General features: G+C 39.8%; 1 protein-coding gene across 7 annotated transcripts in view; it reads right to left on the reverse strand.

Annotated features, from left to right (window-relative positions):
* The window catches only part of DAPK1 (death associated protein kinase 1), a 122,085-nt gene that overhangs the window by 28,076 nt on the left and 74,398 nt on the right, over positions 1–19,611 (reverse strand). For all 7 annotated transcript variants that reach the window (XM_048849916.2, XM_048849911.2, XM_048849912.2 and 4 more), the window contains 8 exons: positions 18,988–19,077; positions 17,169–17,261; positions 13,210–13,329; positions 8,074–8,172; positions 7,214–7,312; positions 4,859–4,957; positions 2,940–3,137; positions 1,695–1,892 (listed from right to left, as the gene is read on the reverse strand). In XM_048849916.2, the coding sequence (XP_048705873.1) occupies positions 1,695–1,892; positions 2,940–3,137; positions 4,859–4,957; positions 7,214–7,312; positions 8,074–8,172; positions 13,210–13,329; positions 17,169–17,261; positions 18,988–19,077 (996 nt within the window). The remainder of the gene's footprint in view (positions 1–1,694; positions 1,893–2,939; positions 3,138–4,858; positions 4,958–7,213; positions 7,313–8,073; positions 8,173–13,209; positions 13,330–17,168; positions 17,262–18,987; positions 19,078–19,611) is intronic.

Here is a 19,611-nt window from a genome sequence, read left to right on the forward strand (position 1 = left end):
TTCTGTCGCACAGAAGATCACAGGGCTTTTGTAATAAATGGAAACAATTAGTAATATTGTATTACAAGAATACTTTTATGTTTTTCTAAGAACTGTAACATCTTTTAAAATAAATGAATCCCAAAGAACAGCACAAAGACCCCTACAATTAATTGTTTTAAATGTAGTGGGATATAAAAATTGCATGATATTGCAGTATTCTCCCACTTTTGCATAATTAGACATTCAAAGCAAAATATCAAGCACTATCCACACAGTATGTCAGTAAAGTCTAATGGCTGACATTAAAGCTATACAAACTAGCTACAGGAAACATTCCTGAAGCAGTTTACTGTTATTTAACAATCCTAGGCAGAAAGCTAAAATGTTAAACCCGTTAAGTATTATATTTGGTTTTCATACACCCTATTCAGCTCTATTACAACAAGAGAGGCCAACAAAGCACTAATAACTTGACTATCTGAGACACAGGCTACTAAATGTCACACCGGAAAGGGTTTTCTACAACTTGATGAAAATTTTCCACCTTTAATTAGCAATAATCCTGTAACAAACAGTGGAATAAATGTTGTTTTAGAGGGGTATAATTTACTAACCAATTCTGTGATTAAGTGTAGTTCCTACATGAAACAAAAAAGTTGGTGAAAGGGTACAGCACTTGGTCTAGTGTCCTCAACTCTGGAAAGCACTAATATGGTCAATAACATTTTTGTTAACTGATTTAAAGTATCATTGATGTTTAACTTTCTAAAAATTGGCTTAAAACATGAATGTCACATGAATCCACTAACACTGGGGTCAGCAACCTTCGGCATGCGGCCCATCGGGGTAATCTGCTGGCGGGCCGTGAGACATTTTGTTTACATTGACTGTCCACAGGCACAGCCCCCGCCCCCAGCTCCCAGTGACCACGGTTTCCCGTTCCTGGCTAATGGGAGCTGCGGGAAGCGGTGGCCAGCACATCCCTGTGGCCTGCCGCTTCCCGCAGCTCCCACTGGCTGGGAACAGTGAACCGTGGCCACGGGGAACTGTGCCTGTGTACGGTCAATATAAACAAAATGTCTCATGGCCCACCAGTGGATTACCCTGATGGGCCACGCGCCGAAGGTTGCCTACCCCTGCACTAACACAACACTTGTCTTTAATTGGTGGTGGAATCTGAAGTTGATTTAAATCACTTAATAGCTGTATATGAGAATCTTTCCTCATAATTCAAAAGGAGAGCTTTTTTAATATATAGAAGTACTTGTTATCAGTTCTATAAGTAAATCATAATTATTATTAATAATCTTTATTACTTAATTTAATACTTCTTTAGACTACCAACAAAATATGAAGTATACAGCATTCCACCCAACCCCTGTTGCCTAAACATCATCTGCAAGAAGTAAAGCCATACTACCAGACAAACGTGTTGGCATCTGTATTAACATTAGGACAGAACAGAAAAGTTTACTGCTGCAACTAATTCAGTTTGTCTCTTTCCGCATGGATTTTCAATTAACAACTCAACCGCTCTAAAGTTTACCATAGCTCTACCTTTTTAAGTTCTTGAAAATGTTTTCTATTTGCACTCTGAAAAATAAAAGGATTTTTACACAAAATTTTTTATAAATTAAGAGAAGTTCAGGCACCCAAGAAGGTAAGATATTTAACAGAGAAGTTCTGTACCAGCACTATTGTTTTTTGTTTACCTTATTTGTAACATCCAAATTACAACTTGCTTCACAGAGTGCCATCACAATAGGGACATTCCCATCTTTGCAGGCCACATGCATGGGGGTGTTACCATGTCTGTCTTGGAAATCTACAAAACATCCCTGACCGATGAGAGTTTTAACTACTTCCATTTGACATCTTCTCACTGCAAGATGCAGGGCTATGTGTCCATCCTGAAATCACAAGACAACTGGTCAGTCACATTTAAAAAAAAAATCTCACCATTATGAAGTGATTTATACAAATTCAAGTATTTTTCCATAGATGTGTGGTAATTTAATGGTGGTAGTGTGTATTGTCCTGCCTTTTGGATCACAAGCCATAACAATTTTATTTTCCCAGCACAAGTCTATCTCAGAACAAATCAACAGTTTTCCCTGAAAGCGGTACAGAGGCTAAGACATACTAGCTCAAGTGTTTATTGCCAGAAGGTGGCCAATGCAAAAGTCACACAATCTGCTTAGAGAATGGCAGCTTCTGAGTGGTGCAGCTCCTTCTGTATTTGAAGCAACTTGGGAGTGGGAAGGTAGCAAGACTCAAAAGTCATTCCATTTAATTCTCTTATAAGCAAAATGTTTTATCAGCAGCACACAGCAGACCTTTGACATAAGCACTGTTTAAATGCAATAGAAACTCCAGAAATAACAACCATCATCAGTATGCTAATATAAACAACGAAACTCAAGGTTTCTTCAATACCAGTCATGAGAGGAAAAAAAGTAATTCTGAATTAGTGCAATTTTTAAAAAGCTGTAGTTTAGACTATTGGAAAACAAATTATTTATTCTCTTTATCTGACACACAGGTATTGAAGGCAAGTGATAAATTCATTGCCTTTTGTCCTTTAAAAATGAATAGCTTATTGCAATTACAAGAGTCAGTATTTCAGTTATTTTCTGTATAAAGAATGTGTGTCAGCCATAAAGTGTGATGGACAGATAAACAGATTTAATAAGGTGGTATTACATGAATACAGACATAATAATGGAATGGTTATTTCCAGTATGAATGAACAAATCAGTCAGCAACTTTTAGAAGCAGCCATCAATTTTCTCTTTATAATCCATTAGAGAGCTTATATTTGAAAAAAGAATGATGGCCTGAAGCAGTCAAATGAAGTATTTTAAGGAAAGTAATTTAGAGGTATAAATAGTCCTGTATCACTCATGTCCTCTGCATATAATTCCTGACTAAATGTGACTCATTCACCCATAACTAACCTTGTCTGTTGCATCAAGGTCAGCTCCGTGTTCTGCCAAGCATTCCACAATATCATGGTAACCTCTAGCTGATGCTGTCAGGAGTGGAGTTTCCCCTTCTTTGTTTTTAATGTTCACATTACAACCTGCCTCACAAAGTGCTTTGGCAACAGAGTAGTAGCCATGCCAAGCAGCACAGTGCAAAGGAGTTTCTTCTTCCTATCAATATTGACAAATCAAAACAAAAAACAGCTGAAACTATGTGCTAGCAGTGCCAATTCCCCAGCTTGTCCTGTAAAACTGGAAGAAGGGGAAAGAAAAGAAATCTGTCTATTCAAGTTAAATCCTATAAAATGATTTAGCATCACTATAATTTATTAAGCTAACTTTCTCAATGTGGGTGTACTTCACCCTGACACACACAATGATTATGATAACTCAGTAGCTTCTCTTAACCATCTGGATTCCAGGAATGCAGATTTCTTAGTACAAAACATAATAGTGATACCTGACTTGCCTGCAAATACTGGCACCCCTGTCTTGCTGTTTCCATGCAACTGAAGCTAATTATTTATCTAGGTTCTCTCATTTTAAAACATGTCCTCATTCATATGGAATTATTTCACTTATTTAGGGATTAGTCAAGTGGTTGAAACAAAAAATTTGGAGTGAGAACTCCAGTATTCAATTTTCAGCTCTGAGTGTGATCTGCCGTCCACAAGTCAGTTAAGGTTAAAGATTTTAAAGCATACTTAAGTAACTTAGAAGCATAAGCCCCATTTTCAAAAGTGACTAAGGACCCTAAGACGTGTTAAAATATTTAATCTTTAAGCTCTAATTTAACGTTTAATAAGAGACACACAAATGTTCTACAAAAGATGCAGTTGTAAGTACAACGGGTTATAACCAGTTAAGATTAAAAGGGAAGAAGGGTCCTGCCAAACGACAAGGGCAATGGGATTGCAGATGTAACCTCCTCACCCCTCCACTGAGCTATAAGGGAAGCAAAAACAACAAGGAGTCCGGTGATACCTTAAAAACTAACAGATTTATTTGGGCATAAGGGAAGCAGATACTCGAAGCTCATACTACAGGCGATCTTACTTAGTAGAGAGGACTCAAGCTTTCCATGGTAACTGAAGGAGTAACAGTCATGTGAAGCCTTTAGACATGTGTGTACGGGGATGGCTTCAGCTGACAGACTGAGAAAGGGTTGGGTTTGCAACTTTTGCCCGTTGCCCTACTTCTGTGACTGCCTGTGTCAGTTCCAGATTCTCCCATTGCAGACAATATTTTGAAAGACTTGAGACTGTCTGTAGCGAGAAGGAGCTCCCAAGGACTGAGAGACACTTGAGCTTGGAAATTGTTTGGGTTTTTTGGATGATATATTTCCCTTTTCACCTCCCCACAATGGACTCCAATTAATAGCTGAAATATGTTAAACATGTCTTCTTTAAAGAAATGCATGTTTCTTCTCTGAATTCAATAAGTTATCAAAATTATAGCTATATAATTTGATTCCTTAATTTTATATATATAAAAAATAAGTTGTTTATCACTTTGGCTCATCATTTTTATCAGTCACAGAGAATTTTGGAAGGATCTGCTTCATAGCAGAGTCAATAGCCAGTCCAGGTGCTAGCTGAACCCATGAAGGTTGCACACAACTTGCACTTCTGCTGTGTAAACAGAGGTGCAGCTCTCTCCATCCTTAAGCTTCTGTAAATCATTTCAAGATACCTTGGTGTTCTACAAGGAAAAAAGGTAGCTTTCTCATGCACACAGTTTATGAACAGTCTCCATTTACTTGGAGGTAAAACACCAGAGTAGTTTCTATTTGAAACATGGCAAGGGGCTATAAGGCAAGACCAGAAGTTATGGTTACTTATGCTGAACGAACTCATATTTCTGTAGGAGGAGGAAGAGCTGAGCCTACCTACCTTGTCTTGAAAATTGGGATTGGATCCAATGCTGCAGAGATATTGAACCACATCTACATGACCATACCGAGCTGCCACATGGAGCGCTGTCTCTCCAGACTGCAATGACAGAGCAAGCACATTCAAGTGTTATTTCATGTGTCACACTCCCATGAACGGAACATCAGTTCTCTGCGAGTTCCACTGGCGGCCTGGGAGTTTCTGGGTGGAATACGAAGTGTAGGTTTCAACATTTAATGCTCTATCTAGATGGTTTTGGGCCCAATTACCTCAGATACCACCTCTTCCCATGCTATACTGCCACAAATACAGTCAGTGTAGACATTCAAGCTACAGCTCCCTTGTTATAAATGGGGGGAGCAACTGGCAGAGTGTGTTATCTGTGAAGGCCTTCCTTTTCTGGAATTTATTTCTTCACTGTTTGCCAGAGACCTGATCCGTCAACATTTGGGGCATGCTCTCTGGTTCATCTTTTCTCCCCGGTATTTGGGAAGGGACGTGTGTCTGAGGGGATAGATTTTTTTCCTGGGCTGCTGGCGGCGAAGGTGCTGTAATTATTTGAAGTTTGATAAGAAGTTATTATGTTGTCATATGATACTAAAAAGATAATATACGGTTTTTAAATGTTGTAATGGCTCCTAGAGCATAGAATAGAACTTTTATTCAGGGATTAACATCTTCCATAAAGCAAAATAAATAGTTTATTTAGGCCAGGCCTACACTAGAAAAAGGCTGGCCCATACAAACATCGTACAGCTTATCCAGCCAAAGTAATGTTTTTGCCAATACAGTTTGTACCAGTGCGCTGAGCAAAATAAAATAACCTGGCAAAAGCACTTTTATGCTGGTGCAACTGCACGAGGACTCTTCTTGGCATAAAAATGCTTAAAAAAAAATTACATCCCTAACTGACCTTATTATCATGGCCAAATTTTTTAGTGTTGACCTGGCCTTAGAAACATTAGTGGAAATAAGGTAATTTTTCATTAGCTCTGAACTGCACTAACCTTTGCTACATTCAATTTCAAGTCAAAATTCTTTTCATGCAGGATAAATGAAAACAGAGTTCTGACCTTATCCTGGACATCAGTGGGAGATCCTTTTTATGAGAAACTGAAGCATTTTCATTAAGTATATAAGTGCACTTTGCACTCTCCTTATCACACTCATATGCATGGGTTTATTTTCCCAATAAAAACACCATCACTACAAGACTACAAAACTAGCTATATTATTATTGTCACTTGACTTACAAAGACAGTCTTTGATACAAGGCAAAGCTGAGGACTTCTTCCTCAACAACTAGATCTGTCTCACTGATGAAGGATTTATCTACACTGCAATCAAAGGTGTGACTGCAGCTCAGGAACCTAGGGATCTAGGAAGTAGGCCAGCCCGGGCTAGGGTTAGGGTTGAAGGAGGTTAGTTTCCCTGCCATAGGGTTAATGTTCTGGGAGATGGGTCTCCCCACTCGAAGGTCGGGCTTCTGGGAGATAAGTGTCCGCAAGTCAGGGTTAAGGTTCTAGGAGGTAGTCTTCCCCAGGATAGGGTTAGGGTTCTGGTTCTGAAAGGTAAGCCTCTCTCAGCTAAGGTTAGGGTTGTAGAAGGTAGGTCTCCATGAGTTAAGATTAGGGTTCTAGGCAGTAGGACTCCCTGCTGTAGGCTTAGCACTGTAAGAGGTGGCTCTATCACAGACAAAGGTTAGGTTTCTAGGACCTAGGCCTCCCTGGGCTAGGGTTAGAGTTGCAGGAGGTTGGCCGGTCCGGGCTAGGGTTAGGTTTCTAGCACTAAGCACTCTGCAGGGTAGGTTTAGGTTTCAAAGTAGATGTCACCAGGCTAGGGTTCGAGGCGGTGGGACTCCCCAGGCAAGGGTTAGGTTTCCAGGAGTAGGCCTCCCTGGGTTAGGATTATGGTTCCAGGGTAGGCCTCATTTAGGCTAGACTTAGGGTTCTAGTACTAAGGTCTCCCAGGATTAGGGTTGCAGGAGGTAAGCCTGCCCAAGCTAGGGTTAGGGATCTAAAAGGCAGGTGGGCCCAGGCTAGGGTTAGGGTTAGGACTCTAGCACTAAGTGCTTGGTAGGATTTATTTCCAGGAAGCAGGTGTTACCAGGCTAGGGCTAGGGGTGCAGAGGGTGTGCCTCCCCAGACAAGTGTTGCGGGAGGTAGGCTTCCTGGGCTAAGGGAAGTTCCTATGAGTTAGGTCTCCCACTGCTAGGATTAGGATTGTAGGACGTAATCGAGCTAGCATGGCGAAAAGTAACAGTAAACTGCCTGTCATACCCTAAAATACAGTTAATTGTTCATAAAAATATACTCTCAGCATTTAAGTTGACAATGAAAAGAGTTTTTTCCTTACCTTATCCTTAACATCCAAAGGGCATTTGCTCTCACAGAGAAATTTCAGAGTTTGTACATGACCATGTCGAGAAGCCCAGTAGACTGCATTAGACCCAGCCTGTTCAAAATATTGTATTATAAAAATAATGAACAAAAACATTGCACTTCAGGATATTCACTAGGCTATAACTTTGTGCGCGCGCGAACACACACACACACACACGAATGTGCTGAACAACAGGAGGCTCATCCACAGCCAAAGTAAGCCAAAGAAACAATAAGACCAAGAAAACCTACAAAAGTTTTCCAGACGAGCCAGGACTAGAGCTTTCATCAAAACCTTGAGATTTTGGGACTTCATGTCAGTTGAACAAGAGTTAATATCAAATTATCTTAACATCCCCGTATTCTCTTAAAAGATAGTTTGCCAAGCTGCTGGGGGTGGGAGGAAGAATCACCGAACAACACTTCATGGAGAAAATAAATACTTTCCCAAATACTTTAAGTCAATAAATAGTGATTTAACAAGTTAGTGGCTCAGGCAACTTGAGCCAAAGCCACCACATAACACTTTTTCAAGAAGTATAAATGTTTTTCACAAAGGATCCCCATTATAGCTTTTGTGTTTTAATAGGAATGACAGCTCAAGTAATTAAGCAGTACATTTATCATTCTGTAGAGGTTTGTGAAAAGCGCTCTATCTAATTTGGTGTAAGAGAAATATGAAACTAATTCGATGAAGACACTTTCTAAAGTAGAAACAACCTTTTACGATTAATAACTTGAAATAATTTACTACATTAGCTGCAATAAACCCACTAATATGATAGGAAACTCACTAGTACCAACTAAAATTGTTATACAAAATAGAATCCTGACCTTATCCTGAATATCAATACGGGATCCTCGCTTTATGAGTAACTGAAGCATCTGAATGTTTCCACAGCCAGCAGCAATTAGCAGTGGAGGTGTTCCATGCTGAAAATAAAGAATAAAAAAGGGAAAAATATTGTCTTTTGAGAGATTTGGATGTGGAGAGGAAGAATGCTGAAATAGCAACTGGACTTACAAATGTACAAAGGAACGACTGATTTTCCATATTCTTGAGAGAAAGTCACGTTTAGATAAATGGTCTACAGGGAATAATTTACGAACATGGGCCAGCGTTTTCAAATTAGGGTGCCTAAAATTAGGCTCTAAATCTATATTTATGACCTAAATAAACACAGCCTCATTTTCAAATGAGTTGGGCACCTGAAGTTCTCTTCTATTTAGGCTCCTAAATAAGGTTTTAGAAGTCTGAATATAAGCAGGGGGCACACTATTTTAGAGATGCGTGCCATCTTCCTTCCTGCCTTATCTGGCAATTTCATGTGACTGCACCAAGAAAACAGACCAGAGAGATAACAAATGATCCTCAAGATTTTTTTGGTAATGAAATCATGTAAAAAAATCAACCCATCTCAGAAAACAGCTGAACAATACACATCATACAACACTACCTATTAGAGCTGTCGGTTAATCGCAGTTAACTGACACCATTAACTAAAAAAAATTTACAAAATCATAATTAATTTTGTTACATAACTGCTCTCAAAACCAAAACAATGCAAAACTTTAGAGCCTACAAGTCCACTCAGTCCTACTTCTTGTTCAGACAATTGCTAAGAAAAACAAGTTTGTTTACATTTACAGGAGATAATGCTACCCACTTATTTACAATATCACCAGAAAGTGAGAACAGGTGTTTGTATGACACTTTTGTACCTTACGTTGCAAGGTATTTACATGCCAGATATGTTAAACATTCGTATGTTCCTTCATGCTTCAGCCACCATTCCAGAAGACATGCTTCCATGCTGACGATGCTTGTTAAAAAATAATGCATTAATTAAATTTGTGACTGAACTCCTCGGGCAGTTCATAGAATGGTATGTCTCCGGCTCTGTTTTACCTGCATTCTGCCATATATTTCATGTTATAACAGTCTCAGATGATGACTCAGCACATGTTCATTTTAAGAACAATTTTGCTGCAGATATGAAAAAATGCAAAGAAGATACCAATGTGAGATTTCTAAAGATAGCTACAGCACTCGACCCAAGGTTTAAGAATCTGAAGGGCCTTCCAAAATCTGAGGGGGATGAGGTGTGAACTCACTGCTTTGGATTGTTATCGAGCAGAACCCGTCATCAGCATGGACGCATGTCCTCTGGAACAGTGGTTGAAGCATGATGGGACATATGAATCTTTAGAGCATCTAGCATGTAAATATCTTGCGACAAGTGGACTTGTAGGCTCTAAAGTTTTACATTATTTTATTTTTGAATGCAGTTATTTTAGTACATAATTCTACATTTGTAAGTTCAACTTTCATGATAAATTGATTGCACAACATTACTTGTATTAGGTGAACTGAAAAAATACTATTTCTTTTGTTTTTTTACAGTGCAAATATTTGTAATAAAAAATATAAAGTGAGCACCGTACACTTGGTATTCTGCATTATAATTGAAATCAATATATTTGAAAATGTAGAAAACATCCAAAATATTTAAATAAATGGTATTCTATTATTGTTTAACAGTGTGATTAATCAGGATTAATTTTAATCACGTGACTACCCTACTACCTATATCATATTTTCTGTTTCCTCTTTCTGTAGCCTGGGCTATTTCCTTTTTTTTTTTTTAAATAGTCTTACAAACCCAATTTTGGCAAGTGAACTATCCAAACATACTCAATTTTAAAAAGTCTGTTCAAAGAGGAAGAACTGATGCCCTGAATCTGGGATTCAAAGGGAACATTTTAAATGCAGGTATCTTGACCTACATGAAGAAACAGTTCCTAGCAAAAGCGAAGTTTGATTCCAAGAATAACACATGCTAGGAGATGAACAGCTCCAAGGTGTGCACTGGAAACATGAATGTGAGTAAATATATTACATTATCATTATATGGCTGTTAAAAATAGTGTTACAAAAGTTTTCTTGTGTAATTTATTCGGATATGCACTAAACCATCTTTAATCTTGCTCTCAATCCTGCAATCCTCTACCGCAGTCTTAAATAAATAAAGTTATCAAATGAATAGTTGGTTTTCACAGCCCCTGCAAATCCTCTTGCTTGCTCCGACCCAATATTCACTCCCTTTCCGTTCAAACACATCTCCTTCACACCAACACATACATTAAAGCCAGTGGTATCCAGGCTGTCTCCTTTCCCACCCACACCACACCAAGGACACATGATATCCGTCCCACCCCACCCTGCCTCCTCTTTATCAAATCACTGAAATGTAAGACTGGAAGGGACCTCAATAGGTCATCTAGTCCAGTCCCCTAGCATTGAGGTATGGCTGTGTATCATACAGACCATCCCTGACAGAGGTGTGTCTAACCTGTTCTTAAAATGGAGACTCCAGTACCTCTCCCTAAGTAATCTACGCCAGTGCTTAACTACCCTGACAGTTACAAAGTTTTTCCTCATGTCCAACCTAAACCTCCCTTGCTGCAATTTAAGCTCATTACTTCTTGTCCTGTCCTCAGTGATTAAGGAGAACCATTTATCACCCTCCTCTTTATAACAACCTTTTACATACTTGAAGACTTATGTCCATCCTCAGACTTCTCTTCTCCACACTAAACAAACCTAATTTTTTCAATCTTTTCTCATAGGGCGTGTTTTCTAGACCTTTAATCATTTTTGTTGCTCTTCTTTCGACTTTCAAATTTGTCCACATCTTTCCCGAAGCATGGTGCCCAAAACTGGACACAGTACCCTCGTTTAAGCTTCTATCAGTGCTCAATAGAGTAGGAGAATTACTTCTTGTGTCTTTCTGGCAACACTCCTATAACAGATCCCTGAACGATGTTCACTTTTTTGCAACAGTATTACATTGTTGACTCATATTTAATGTGATCCACTATAGCTCCAGTTCCTTTTCTGCAGCACTGCTTCTTAGGCATTCATTTCCATTTTGTATTTCTATTCCTTCCTAAGTATAGTATTTTGCATTTGTCCTCACAGACTTTCATCTTATTTAATTCAGACCATTTCACCAGTTTGTCAAGATCATTTTGAATTCTAATCCTGTCCTGAAAAGCACTTTCAACTCCTTCCAGTTTGCAAACTTTATAAGTGTACTCTCCATGCCATTATCCAAATCATTTAGGGGGGAGGGATAGCTCAGTGGTTTGAGAATTGGCCTGCTAAACCCAAGGTTGTGAGTTCAATCCTTGAGGGGGTCATTGAGGGATCTGGGGCAAAAATTGGGAATTGGTCCTGCTTTGAGCAGGGGGTTGGACTAGATGACCTCCTGAGGTCCCTTCCAACCCTGATATTCTATGATTCTATGATTTATAAATATATTGAACAGAACCAGACCCAGGACAGATCCCTGTAGGACCTCACTCGATATTGCCCTTCCGGCTCAATTGTGAACCACTGATAACTACTCTAAGTACGGTACTCCAACCAGTTGTGCACCCACCTTATAGTAAGTTCGTTTAGGCTATATTTCTCTAGTTTGTTTATGCGAAAGTCATGTGAGACCATATCAAAAGCCTTATTAAAGTCAAGATATACCACATATGTTTTCCCCATATCCACACGGCTTTCTACCCTGTCAAAGAAGGATATTAGGTTACTTTGACATGGTTTGTTCCTGACAAATCCCTGCTGTTACTTATCAGCTTATTATCTTCTAGGTGCTTACACACTGATTGATTATTTGCTCCATTATCTTTCTGGATATTGAAGTTAAGCTGACTAGTCTGTAATTCCCTGGGTGGTTGTCCTTATTCCTCTTTTCATAGATGGGCAAATACAGTACCTTTTTTCAGTCCTCTGATATTTCTCCTGTCCTCTACAAATTCTTAAAGATAATCACTGATGGCTCAGATTGCTCTCCAGCCAGTTCCTTAAGAATTCTAGGATGTATTTCATCAGGCCCTGCTGACTTTAAAATATCTAACTTGTCTAAGTAATTCTGAACTTATTCTTTTCCTGTTTTAGCATCAGATCTTACCCTATTTACACTGATGTTCACTATGTTAGTCATCTAAATCATTGCTAACTTTTTTGGTGAAAACAAATAAAGGCATTTAACACTTTGGCCTTTGCTATGTTTTCTGTTATTGTCTTTCCCTCCTCATTGAGTAATCAGCCTGTCCTTGGTCTTTCTCTTGCTTCGCATGTATTTGTAAAATGTTTTCTTGTTACCCCTTATGTCCCTAGCTAGTTTAATCCCATTTTGTGCCTTGGCCTTTCTAATTTTGTCCCTACATGCTTGTGGTATTTTTATATTCATTCCTTGTAATTTGATCTAGTTATCACTTTTTGTAGGACACTTTTTTCCCCCCAGTTTCAGGTCATTGAAGATCTCCTGGTTAAGCCAGTGTGGCCTCTTACTATATTTCCAATGCACAGCTACAGCAAGTGCTGCAAACACAAACATACCCATTGAAAAAGGTACAGCAGGAGCTCTTCTCTCATCCTGTAGCCCATTGCACTCACAAAGGGCAGGCACCTGCCAATGTCCTGCACACAGGTTCATGCACACCTGCATGTTCTCCTGTGATGTTGGTATGGAAAGGGGGAAGGTTTTGATTGGAAAATGAAGTAAATAACACTCCTTTCCCTGAATCCACCCCCACCCCACCAATTTCCATCATGATTTAAAATATTTGTGGTTATATTTAATTGCAAGTTTCAGATATTTTCCTTTTTATTACCAAAACTTAAATTTTGTGCTGATTTTCAAGCAACAGTACTCTTTACATTTCAGAGGCCTAGGAAAAATATTATGGCATCCATATCCAGACAGTTTCAGAGGAATGAACAACGAACTCCTAACATAACTTTTCGTAGGACAGCCATTTACATGCCTTACAAGCCATTTAACCATTAGTCTTATTTCAAATATTACATTTCTATTTTATAGCCACATCACTCCATACAAGAACAGAGAGATATCTGGCCCCCCAACTTGTTGCAGCACAGACCTAACACCATACCTTGTTAGGTTGATTGACATCATAATTAGTCAGAGATCCCAGGAGATGCTGTAGACCAGGAACGTTGTCATCATTGATGGCATGAATGATGGCTTTCATCACAAATGAATCCTCCTCATCCTCATAGTTAACAAGGAGATAGAAAAAAAAATCATCATTAGCTTTCAAAATAATAATAGTAAAAAAACAAAAACAAAAAATCCCCCAGAACCTGTCAGGAAAAGGAAAGAAAATTACATTTTCAAAGCACCACACAGCCATTTAGCTGCAAGCCTGGAAAACTTATTCACAAGAGTCACGCTGCTAAAATGTAGGAACACTACTTGGAAAATTTACCCTAATAAGATGTGCATTTTTTCCACATCTATACACATTATTTACTGCGTGAGATTCCAGAGATGTCTTTCTCTACCACATTGTTTCCTTACTGGAATTTTCTATGTATCATCTAAATGGAGAGCTGTATAAAGTAAAGCTGAAGATGCAAGGTGTGATAGGAACTTGTTAAAAAAATGCATCTACAACAACAATATAAGATACAGGTACAAACCTTGTACTTCCCAGGGACGATCTGTGTTCTCCATGAGTAAGTCAGCAAAAAGTCACAGAAAAGAAAACCATGTAGCCTGATTTTTGAATCACTCTAATTTTCCTTATCCTAAGTTTATTAGTGTCTTAAACACTAGCACTTGCCTGCAACCCTCCTCCCTGCTAAAGAGTTGGTGTGACATATCTTAAATGGTGATTCAGTGTTAAAGTATAGCAATAGGAGCAGGAGTAGTATGGGTGAGAGAACAAATAGCACAAAAGTAGAACGATAAGAAAAGGAAAGTGGAAGTGAGAACATGACTTGCACAGGAGGGAAACTGGGAGGATAAAATGGGTAAGAAAGAAGTCTCTGCAGAATTTTCGATTTTTAAGACTATTTATGCACAGAAAAAAGGATGTTTACGTTCTAATGCATTAAATGTTTAAGCTTTACTGATCACAGGATATTTCCTAAGGACTGCATTAAAACCTGAAGAGCGAGCTAAAAAGAGAAAGCTTCTGGATTTACAAGCTTCTAACTATAGCTCCCAAGGGCTTAAACCTAAAAGGCATACAGCTGCATAAACTGAAAGGAAGCTTGTTTGGCATAGGGTCTAATGTACTCTCTGGGCCCATCCTGCAAGGTCAATGGGCGAGGAGGGTGCTCAACATCTCTCAAGGTACGTAAACATTGAAATTGGGAGGCGCGATTGCAGCTTGTGTAGACATTCCAGAGCTAGCTTTGATCTAGCTAGCTAGTTCAAGTACCAATATAGCACTATAACTGCAGAAACAGCGGTGGTGGCATGGGCTAGCTTCCTGAGTAGAAGCCTGGGTACACACTCAAGTAGCTAGCCCATGCCCCCACAGCTACACTGCTATTGTCATCCAAGCTCCTTCGATCTAACTAGATCAAAGCTAGTTCAGGTATGTCCACCCATGCTGCAGTCACATCTCCTGATTTCAATGTAGACATATCCAGACTTACACTTGCAGATTGACCTTTATGTCTTTAAAAATCCCTGTTATAGTCAAGAGTATAAAAAAATCGATTAATTAAAAATGGCCTCCTGTCTGCATTTCACTTATTGATATTGCTGTCAACCACAGAACTTGTGTGTAATTAGAAGTTTGCCCTTCCTGAATCATCCTGTTATTCTTGACTAATTCAGAAGGTCAAGCAGACCAGTCCAGTGGAGAATGAGAGGAACAGTTGCTATGGTAATAAATCAGGGTGTTGCAAACACCACATTAGAGAATCATAAGCACATTTGTTCGCATTTCTATACCATTCTTCATCTTGAACTTCCTCACAAGTTATACAGACACACTGCTGATATGCAGCTGCTAGCTACACCTGAAGTTGGAATGCAGGAATCAGGTAGCACAACTAAACACATGACAGTAAGTAAGAAGGGTAATTTTGTGAAAGGACTCTAGGGCAAGCCTACCCTCTATGCCATTCCAGAGTACTCAGAATTGCCCTCCAGTGTCTTCAGTCATAGCCAGATGATAGACACGACACACAGCAAACACAAGGTGTCATTCAAAAAAATGTACTAACAAAAGTAGAACTCAACACACCTACCTCGGATGAATGAAGGGGAATATTTCTACTGGTTGCTTTTGCTATCTTACTGCGCAGTTACACCCTGCCTAGCCCCATTATGCTAACTCCAATTGGAGCCACTTGGCCCTACCACTATCACTAATTAATAATGCACAAACAGGTGCACAGAAGTTTTCCCCCCCCCACCCCACCAATGAACAGCTGTGCTATGACTTGAAGCTCTAGAGCAGGGGTGGGCAAACTATGGCCCGCGGGCCACATCTGGCCCTCCAGCTGATTTAATCCAGCCCTCGAGCTCCCACTGGGGAGCAGGGTCTGGGGCTTGCCTTCCCACACTCCAGCCAGGAATGGGGTTGGGGGTCGCGCCGTGCTCCATTTAGAGGTAGCCAGCGGGATCCACGTGCTGGGAACTGCAGGAAGCTGCAGGGGCGGTGCCTGTGGACAGGCCAGCGTGCGGAACCGCCTGGCCATGCCTCCACATAGGAGCCGGGGGGGGGGAAGAGGGGGGAAAAGGACGACGACATGCCGCTGCTTCCGGGAGCTGCTTGAGGTACGTGCTGCCCGGATCCTGCACCCCTGAGCCCCTCCTGAGCCCCAATCCCCTGCCCTAGCCCAGAGCCCCTCCCCGAGTCCCAGCCCAGAGCCCCCTCCTGCACCCCCAACCCCTCATCCCCAGCCCCACCCCAGAGCCTGCACCCCCAACTGGAGCTCTCACCCCAACCCCCTGCCCCAGCCCGGAGCCTCCTCCTGCACCTTGAACTCCTCATTTCTGGCCCCACCCCCACTCCGAACCCTCACCCCCCACCATGTGCCCCAACCCCCTGCCCTAGCCCTGATCCCCCTCCTGCCCTGTGAACCCCTTGGTCCCAGCCTCGAGCACCCTCCTACATCCCAAATCCCTCATCTCCAGCCCCCCCCCCCCCGCACACCAATCTCCTGTCCGGAGCACCTGAACTCGTCATTTCTGGCACCCCCCCAGAGCCTGCACCCCCAGCCAGAGCCCTCACGTCCTTCCTGCACTCCAACCCCAATTTCATGAGCATTCATGGCCCGCCATACAATTTCCATATCCAGATGTGGCCCTCGGGCCAAAAAGTTTGCCCATGCCTGCTCTAGAGTATGTATCTCATTCATTTTTCCATTCTATCTGCCCTAACACAAAGGGCATTCCATAACTCTATTAGTACAAGGGACAATTCTTCTTACACCTTGAAAACTAAGGAACTCTACAGATTTCTGTAGTGTCCTGACTGAGACCTACAGATCTCCTAACTGTAAGGCATGCTAAGCAATTGTGCCTTTACTGAGGTGAGCCCTCAGGTGCTCCTTAACACCCATCCCCCGCCTTTACATCTGACTGCTTTACTTATTCAAATTTGGCTACTGCTTGCTCGTAATTATTTCCTTTCCCTCACGTTTTCCTGAAACATTTACATTGTAGAAGCACCTACTTTTTAAAAAATCCCTTTTAAATATTCTAAGCTTTTTTACTAAAAAAAAAAAAATGGTTTATAGCGTACAGTACCCTGAGCAACTCAACCTGCAAATGCTCAATACATCTGTTTTATAATTACTATGGTGTGAAAGTGTCTCATGAATCAAACTACAACAACATGATAAATAAATTTGAACCTCAAGTTATTGGACTCAATGCAGAAGTTAGTGAAGATCATTCTATAGTCTGTTATGCAGGAGGTCAGAATAAATGATCATAATGGACCCTTCTGGCCTAAAACTTCATGAATCTATCTCTTGCCATATCAGAAATAATATCCTATGTACACATTTTAAAATATTTCAGTATTCATGTTATATGTCAGAAAGTATTTAAAGCAGTAAACCAATAAAAACATATGCTTACCAGAGTATCATCACTCCTAGCAACACTCATGTTACTTCTGGATAAGAAGGATCTTGATAATCTTTGGCACAACGAAATTAAGCGTACTGATTGCTTTTTAAAAAGAAGAAGAGCTATTTTTACTTAAAATATCAAATAGAACATTTGTGATAGGAAGATACTTCTTTTAAAACAAACTTTATCATCACAGAAAAGGAAAATTGTGTTTTAAACACATAAAAGTGGAAAGAATTTTTGATATATCAGGTTTTTCACTGTGTATACTGTTTACTCATTGGGTTTCATCTGTACTGGTAATAAAACAGACTTGTCTGTTTCAGTAGAACACCAATGGGTAGCAAACATTGGATTTAAACATTTTTCTATGCAAACAAAAAAAGTTACTTGTACTAAATTCCCCTTGCTCAGGCCATACATTTCATGAAAATACTTCTACGAACGGATTTTCTCATTTTAAAATGTGCACACATACACAATTTAATTTGGACCTAAATTACCTGATAGTGTTCCTTTAAATATTACATTATACAAAAGGATGAAGATGTCTACACACTGCTTCTTCTTAGACACCAGAGAAGACTGACATTTCTCATGCAATTTAAGCTTTACAAGCACACTTGATCCCACCTAAACCAGACACTGAATCTTGGCAAACAGATTCTGAGGCCAGATATTTAGTATTTTTTTCTATTGCTTAAGCTAGAGAGAAAAATCCTATTTCTTGACCTCTATCCAAAAGAAGGAACTTCTCTTTTATAATTCATGCATCCCATTGCTGACTCTCGCTTAACTCTGGTATCATGGTACATAGATTTCTTCTGCTACATCCCTTCCTTTCCTTGCTTCAAGTGCAGGTCTCTCAGTATGTGTGGTGAAGAAGTGAAGTTCTCTCCTTTGCTGATTCTACTCCTTACACCTACCCATACTCTGCCAATTCCACACCCAGTTTCGGTTCAGAAGCGAGGCTCACGTAAGTCTTTCAAGGTGTAGAGCCTTAGACTGTAATCTTTGTGGGGCAGGAACTAAATTTTTGCTCCCCCCTCCCACTTTTGACCAACTCCAGTTGTTTCCTGTTCCTTTTTTTTTTTTTTTTTTTTTTAAGACTAGCCTCTTTGCATATTTACACTGCCATGCACACCTATAACATTTGCCATGACATTAGAGTCATACAAATAAATACAATAAAATATAAATGCTTTTCAAATTGTAAATATGCACTCTTGTTATTTGACTGTCTTGATAATATATAAAAACAGAGGGATAGCCATGTTAGTCTGGATCTGTAAAAGTGGCGAAGAGTCCTGTGGCACCTTATAGACTAACAGACGTATTGGAGCATAAGCTTTCGTGGGTGAATTCCCACTTCGTCGGATACATGTATTCACCCACGAAAGCTTATGCTCCAATACGTCTGTTAGTCTATAAGGTGCCACAGGACTCTTTGCCGCTTATATAAAAACAGTTTATATAAAATGAATACAGCTCAATGCACAATAATTTAAGTATTTATACTCAGTTCAGTAATGAATAGAATTTCTCTTTATCTTTTTACACTACATCCCCACAACCACAGCATCTAAGTGCCTACAAATGTACTCCAAGTCAACACAAGAAGCGGGTTCTCCTTCCTCTTCTCCCATACTGCAAATACTTTGATTGGTACGAAAATGTATTTTCTGTTTTTAATGAAGTTTCAGATTGTAAACTTCATCTGAGCAAAAAAGCAATACAATTAACAATATTTCACTTGTGTTTATCCTGAGAAGAGAATGACATTACATTCATCACCAGCTTTATGAAGACTTGCTAAATAACTTACTTTCCATTTTCTTCGTGCTGCAAACTTCTTGAATTTCTCCATATTTACTGCAGATGCTTTTCTGCTAAGGGCTTGTTGGGTATCCTTAGGCTATGAGGAAAAGAAGCACAAAAGCATATTTTTAAATATCCCCCAATTATGCTACTGCTTTCACAAAATCATCTTTCTGCTGTACAATTTTAACTCCAACTAAACAATTATCTGAGGTTGCAAAGACAGTAAAGTCCACAGTATTGTAGTAAAGTATACAAAAAGGCACCATTCTAATATGCAAGACCTAGCAGAGTGTGCAGTTAGTATACTTGAAGAAAGCAGCAGGCACTCCAGGAAGCCACACCTGTAGAAATTTCATGTGTTCCAAAGAGTTAGGGTCTCTAATCATCCCTCTTTTTTCCTTAAGTTGTAGTTTAAAAAACTCCCAAAACCCGAAGTTCCACCTCATTGTGTCGTAAAGACAGTTTATGAATACAGTGCTGGCTAGAGGCATACACAAACAGTTGTACAATCTTATTCATACCAGAGAGGCATTAAATTGTCACCTCTAAACATTAATTACAAGTATCAGTATAGTTAACTATTTTGCTGCTGACTGCCTTAGCAGAAACATCCAGCTAATGAGTTTAG

This window comes from Caretta caretta, chromosome 5 (genome assembly GCF_965140235.1).
Source record: "Caretta caretta isolate rCarCar2 chromosome 5, rCarCar1.hap1, whole genome shotgun sequence".
Taxonomy (NCBI): domain Eukaryota; kingdom Metazoa; phylum Chordata; order Testudines; family Cheloniidae; genus Caretta; species Caretta caretta.